Below are 6,321 nucleotides of genomic sequence, written 5' to 3' on the forward strand. Positions count from 1 at the left end.
AATTAAGCAATCACGGCGCTAGCTTTGGAGACTGGTGTTCTGATCGATATCTCCTGTATATTTTATTACTTTTTCTCTGTCTCATGTTTTCCGTTTCCTTCATCATTGGAGATGTTATCGGAGCGGCCGTAGTGTCTTGTCACAGAGACTGTCACAGTTGCAGTCTAACCTGCAGTGTGTCGCAAAGCTCGTACCCAAGCAGGGAGAGTGTAAAGAAACACACGCCCGTTTGCAAGCCAGTATAACTTTCCGGCCTCAACAACGTCCACTTCTTCTTCCTATCAAGAATATATCGCAGCAAAACAAAACTGGAGAACCGCTGCAGAAACTGGGTGGGTTTCCAAGCTGCGCCCTGCAGACATATCATCTCAAACGGCGGGGACACGCTGCCTGGCCGCTCTGGGGCTCTGCCTGCACGGTCTGCCCACGGCCTTCCTTACATTTAAAAATCCACACTGCAGACACGTCCTTTTCTTGGGATAACACAATATATACACGTGTGCTTGTGCATATATAGATACAGATATCCATCAGCTGGCTACAAGCATGTGTGTGTACGTATAAGATATATGTGTACATACATCAATTCTACATCTGGACTAGTTTTTGACTTTCGTACTCAGTTTACACCCAGACGCTCACGCATATGTGTATATGCTTATAAAAACCTACGCCTGCATGTCTGTGCTCCGTGCGCGTCCCCTCTCTTGGTCCGGCTCTGCACTCCCCGTCCCGCCGAACCGCGGGGCCGGCACTCTCCTCGCCTTTAGTATTCCCCCGAGGAAGCAGCCCCGCGTACCGCAGCAGGCTGCTCCTTGGCGGCCGGCCTCACCCGCGGATGCCGTCCGCTGCCTGCAGGGCATTCCCGGCCGGGAGCCGGCAGACGCACCCGCAAAGCCCCCGGGTCCCAACAAGCCGCCCTGTACCAAGCAGCCCTCTCCACGCCGGGACTGCCCGAGCTCAGCCCGCCTCCTCTCCCCGGGCATCGAGCTGATTTTCGCCCTCTTCCCAGCACCCAGCGCTTCCCCCGAGGTACCCCCACAGCCTCTGCAGAGGGGCCGGAGAGCGCGTTAATTTGCTGCAGAAACTGGACCACAGTTCTTGCTGCCTTCTCTCGCAGACTCCTCCATCTCTATCTTCCTCTTTCTTTAATTTATGACCTCCCAGCTCCTGTTGACACAGTTTTCCACACTGCCTATATTGCAGAACTGCATTACAATATACGCCGAATCAGTCTAGGCGTCAGCCAGCACAAATAAGAGTGGGTATTTGGTATTTCGCAGCTATTTAGTAATGCTAGGCTCCATTTGAGGATGACAACAAATGCACCTCGCCTCCGAGTTATCCATGAGTTACAGCCTGAGATACATTTTTCTTTTGTAATATCTTCAAGCTTACTAAAGCAAAGCACCTAAATAGCTACAGGAGATTTCCTCCTTGGCCTGGATGCTATGCAAACATTTAACTACTCCCTTTCGATAACTAAACCTGCTTTCCGCAGATGCTGGTCTTTTTTATTGCAGAAGCAGGAATGCTGAGAAATATTTGTATATTTGTTACTAAAAGCTAGAAAATTAGCTCGGAACATGCTGTAAAAAATATTCGGTTACTTACCGATCATACCAGCTCAAGAAGCACGAGACTAATTTCAGGCGATTTTTGAGCCACTCGGGTGAAGGCTGGTGGAGGTGCACAGGGCAGGCAGTAAGCTGGAAAAGAATCAGTTAGAGTCGGACTTATTGTTAATATCTCACAACAATTCTTACAAAGCCATCCCCGTCCAAGCCCCGAGCGCTCCCTGCCTCGGTCAGCCCGGAGGCGCGCAGCCCGAGCCAGCCCGTGCTGAGCCGGGTCGCAAGGCGGGTGACAGGCGAGGCAGAGCCGCTTCGCCTCCCTCCTCACGGAAACTGGTGATCTCGTGGTGTGAATTAACCAGCGATACGGGTAGGAGCCGGAGCGCTGCTGGGGCGCGCCTGCAGCAGTCGGGCATCGATGAAGTACCCTCCGAAGCCGGTTTTATTTGTTCCTCTATCGGACCGGCACAAAACGCTTTGCCAAAGCAACCTCAGAGCCTATTCACGTAGACTTTGGCCAATAAATTTCTGGGATCCATACTGTACCTGGTTTGAGATTATCCGATATTTAAGTTTTAACGAGTTTGTAGGGGGGTTTTGTTGTTTGGGGTTTTTTAATTTTTTTTTAATGCAGATTTTACTGTAAGGCATCTGCTAAACACTTGCATTAACCTCTGCCTCCATGATAATTTTTCCCCCCTTGTTTTAATTACATTAGGGATGCGGAGGGGCAGCCAATCCTAAAAGAGGAGCTCGGCAATTAGCAGAGCGAACATCAAAAAGTTTTATTGCGGAGGGCGGCGGGCTCCGCCCCCGCCCCGGCCATTGGCGGCCGCCGCTTCTGACGACATATATTAACCCGAGCGGCCCTAAACATGTAGCTGTACATGGAGATCGGGCCGGGGAGCCCTGCCAGTGCCCCGCGCCGCGCCGAGCCCCGCCGCCGCCCGCCGCCGCCGCGCCCGGCCGAGCGGCGCGGATGCCCCAGAGGAGCGCCGGGGCGCTGAGCAGCGCGGCGCGGCGGGCAGAGATGCGAGCGCCCGCCCAGCACTGACGGCCCCGCCGCCGCGCAGGGCAGAGCCAGCGCCGCCCGCCCCGAGCCGGGGGCGCATGGAGGGGGGCCGCGTGTAAGTACCACCCGGCCGGGCCGCGGCGGACTTGGCGAGAGAGGAGGGAAGCAAGAGGCGAGGAAGATCCCAGGCTGGGAAGCCAAGCCATTTTTTTTTGGTCGACATCTCTCCGTAGTTTTGTTCTTTTTTTTTTTTTTCCTGTGCGCGCTTCCTCGAAGACCCGGCCCCGGGCGAGGAGGAGGAGGAGGTGGAGGCACAACGCATGAGCGGCGGCGGCGGCGCCCGGGGAGGGGGGATCGCTCGGGCACCCGCGGGGACTCTGCAGCAGCGCCCTATGGAGAGGCAGCGGGCAGCGGGGCAGTGCTGAGGGGTGAGCGGCGGGCAGCATCTCCCGCCGCTGCGACGGGGGTGGGGGGCGGGCGGGGAGGGGAAGCCTTTGTTTTGGGGCCCGGGGGGGGGGGTGGGGTGCTCTAGGGAGCGGGGATGAGTCTAGTGGGCGGCTTCCCCCACCACCCGGTGGTGCACCATGAGGGCTACCCTTTCGCTGCCGCCGCCGCCGCCGCTGCCGCCGCCGCCACCCGCTGCGGCCACGAGGAGAACCCCTACTTCCACGGCTGGCTCATCAGCAGCCACCCGGAGATGTCCCCCCCCGACTACAGCATGGCTCTGTCCTACAGCCCCGAGTACGCCAACGGGGCGCCGGGCATGGACCACTCCCATTACGGGGGGGTGCCGCCCGGGAACGGCCCGCCCGGGCTCGGGGGGCCCCGGCCGGTGAAACGCAGGGGCACGGCGAACCGCAAGGAGCGGCGCAGGACTCAGAGCATCAACAGCGCCTTCGCGGAGCTGAGGGAGTGCATCCCCAACGTGCCCGCAGACACCAAGCTCTCCAAGATCAAAACCCTCCGTCTGGCCACCAGCTACATCGCCTACCTCATGGACCTGCTGGCGAAGGACGACCAGAACGGAGAGGCGGAGGCTTTCAAGGCAGAGATCAAGAAGACAGACGTGAAGGAAGAGAAGAGGAAGAAAGAGCTGGTCAGTGCTTCGGAGCGGTTCGGGGCGGGACGGGGCGGGGGAGCCGCGCAGGGGAGGCTGCTCGGTCGCCCGCCGGCGCTCCATCCGAGCGCACCCGGCTCCTCGCTGGGGAGAGCCACCGGGGAATGTCCATAGGGGACTCCTCGGTCCCACCGGCCCCTGGCCGTAGCTGCTGCGGGCCAAAAGCGGGACTGTGCACAGCCGCGAGCGGCCGTCGGCCTCCGGATCCGACCCGGAGGCTGAGAGCAGCCGCGGGGAAAAGGCTGCCGCAGTAGGGCACCACGGGGAGGCTGCTCCCGGGCTGATGCTTGTCCCGTATTCCAAACCGTGATCTCGCAGGAGGCAGGTCTCTGCTCTCTTAAATGAAAACGTGGAGGCATGATTACCTGCTAAGCCCAGCCCAGCTTTAAGCCTTCGGCAAGTCCGAGGTTCGCAGCGAGAGGCTTTCCTGCCTCTGCACTTCGCGCTTCAGCTTTTTCGATTTTTAACGGGAGAGGTGGTTTAGGCCAGGCAGCGCAAGCCCAATTCCGTGCAGGCCCCATGGCGTGCTCGCGGGTGGCTGACTCCCGCGTGTGTTACCGGCCGCAAGTCCGAAGCTTTGCCCCGGTACGTGCCGGGGCCCAGCTTCTCCCCGCACTCAGGGAGAGCCTGGTTTAGGGGGCCTTATCGCAATCCCCGTGGATGGCTGGCGCTTCTCAGGCTCCAGCCCCGCGCTCCGGCCGCGGCAGAGTAGCGGGGTGGCCCGGAGCGGGAATTGGCCTGCCGCGGGCCGGGCGGCGGCTTGTCCCGCGGCGAGGTGCCGTGGAGGTCCCCGTGGTGTCTCTCGAAGCCCGCAGGCCTCCATGAGCTCGGGTCTCCTCGTAGTTTTTGATCTCGAAGCAGAGCAGATGCGACCTAGAAAGGGGAGGAATATATCTAACCTTTTTTTCTCTCCTCTCCCCCTTCTGTTTCTCTCTCTCCCCTCGCATCCTGTCTCCCCAGAACGAAATCTTGAAAAGCACAGTTAGCAGCAACGATAAGAAAACCAAAGGGAGGACTGGCTGGCCGCAGCATGTCTGGGCTTTGGAGCTCAAGCAGTGAGCACGGCAGGACTGGAGGAGCCGTCCTCTTAGTCTCGGTAGTGAGCTCTCCTCTGAGGACTCCTTGTATTTGGAATAATCCAGTTTATTTATGTGCAATTTCTCCCCCAACCCCCCAAAATGTGGATATTTGAAGGAGAGGGAAAAAGCATTCCATATATGAAGAGGAAACTCCAGCTTGGTAAGGGATAATGTCTCTAAATGTTTCGTGAATGTTATTTGCTCTGTATAAAACACGTGGGGAAAACAGAATCATAGAAAAGGAAAAAAAAAATCCCTCCCTGGCATTAGTGTGTATGTGAAGTGTATCTTTAATACTTGGCCTTTTGGATATAAATATTCATGGGATTATAAAGCTATATTTCAACAGAAGCAGTTGCACCAATGTTTCGATTGACTCGGTATTTAGTGTTGTAATTTTGTTGTGGTCGTTCAGTATTTGAAGATGTTTTCAACAGTTATTGGTTATGTGCACTTCCGTCCGTAAGGGAAAAAGTGGAATCTAATTAATATTGAAGGTGTAAACATTGTAAGTACTCAATAAACCACTGTGTGTGTTTTTTACAAAACAAAAGAAAAAAAAAGAAAAAGAAAAAAAAACAAAATCCAAATCTTTTTATGTTTTATACCTCAAAATGTTTTGAATAACAGCGTTGTTTATGGCTTTTTTTTTCATAATATTTAAAATATTCGGAAGTAAACTAAATTATAAAGATGGCTCCTAATTTTATTTTTAAACAAGTGGCTGAATGAAAGGAGGGGTAGAGGGAGGGAGCTCTCAGCCCGGTGAGTGGTGAACAGAACCCGGCAGTTCATCTGAATAGGAATTCCTTGTGGTGGTGTTCTCCATGCAGGAGACCTACTGTGAACGGGAAATGGACAAGGGTGCAAACGCCGGGCGGGTCAGGAGCGGCAGAGCCGCGCGGTTTCCCTGCCGCGGAGCGCGGGCGGCCGCGGTGCCAGGCGCGGGCGCGGAGCGGGGGCGGCTGCCCGGAGAGGGGCCGGAGGCAGGCCAGGGAGGCCGGCGAGCTGTGCTCGGAGTGGTTATGTAGCAGGTAATTTTACGTCAAGGAAGAAAGAGCGAACAAGGCAAGGGATTTGCGGGGGTCTGGGGGAGGAGGTGGGGAGGGTGTGCTGTAGGGAATAGGTAAGATTTACAATGAGCTACGATGAACTTAATATTAACTTTGTGGTTCCTAAAACTCTCCTGGGTTGCACGTTTCCAGTACGCCACAGCGACTATAATTAATTTTAACCTTTTTTATCCAGCTGCAAACTGCAGCAGCCCATGCTCTGGCTCTTTTTAGTATAGTACGTTCATTGCTTCACCAACAGGATCTTCCTTGCCTTAAATATTTCGCCCCGTCTATCGACTCCTTTACAAGAATCCTGGTGCCAATCTGGTGACTTTTCTGCTCCCCAGTACCAGGGCGAGCTGCAGAGTTCAATGCTGGGAAATGCATGGCATCCTTCTGTATCGTAGGCACGCAAGGAAAAAAATGAATGGTTTTCACTAAAGTAAAGGTCTAGGTATTTTTTGTCCATTCTTGGTTAAAGACA

At 55.4% G+C, this 6,321-nt stretch overlaps 1 protein-coding gene across 1 annotated transcript; it reads left to right on the top strand.

The window, feature by feature from the left end:
* The first annotated feature begins 3,113 nt into the window (after nt 1–3,113).
* Nucleotides 3,114–5,431, top strand: HAND2 (heart and neural crest derivatives expressed 2). Its single transcript, XM_030947590.1, has 2 exons — nt 3,114–3,682; nt 4,664–5,431. The coding sequence occupies exons 1-2, from the start codon at nt 3,128–3,130 to the stop codon at nt 4,760–4,762; spliced, it is 654 nt and encodes a 217-aa protein (XP_030803450.1). The 5' UTR covers nt 3,114–3,127; the 3' UTR covers nt 4,763–5,431.
* Nucleotides 5,432–6,321: the final 890 nt, after the last annotated feature.

This window comes from Camarhynchus parvulus, chromosome 4, assembly GCF_901933205.1.
Source record: "Camarhynchus parvulus chromosome 4, STF_HiC, whole genome shotgun sequence".
Classification (NCBI taxonomy): Eukaryota; Metazoa; Chordata; class Aves; order Passeriformes; family Thraupidae; genus Camarhynchus; species Camarhynchus parvulus.

Excerpts from the sequence above, each read along its gene's own strand:
- HAND2 (XM_030947590.1), top strand. The coding sequence starts at position 3,128 with ATGAGTCTAGTGGGCGGCTTCCCCCACCACCCGGTGGTGCACCATGAG. Across the intron at positions 3,683-4,663 it reads AGAAGAGGAAGAAAGAGCTG|AACGAAATCTTGAAAAGCAC; the intron begins GTCAGTGCTTCG and ends CTGTCTCCCCAG.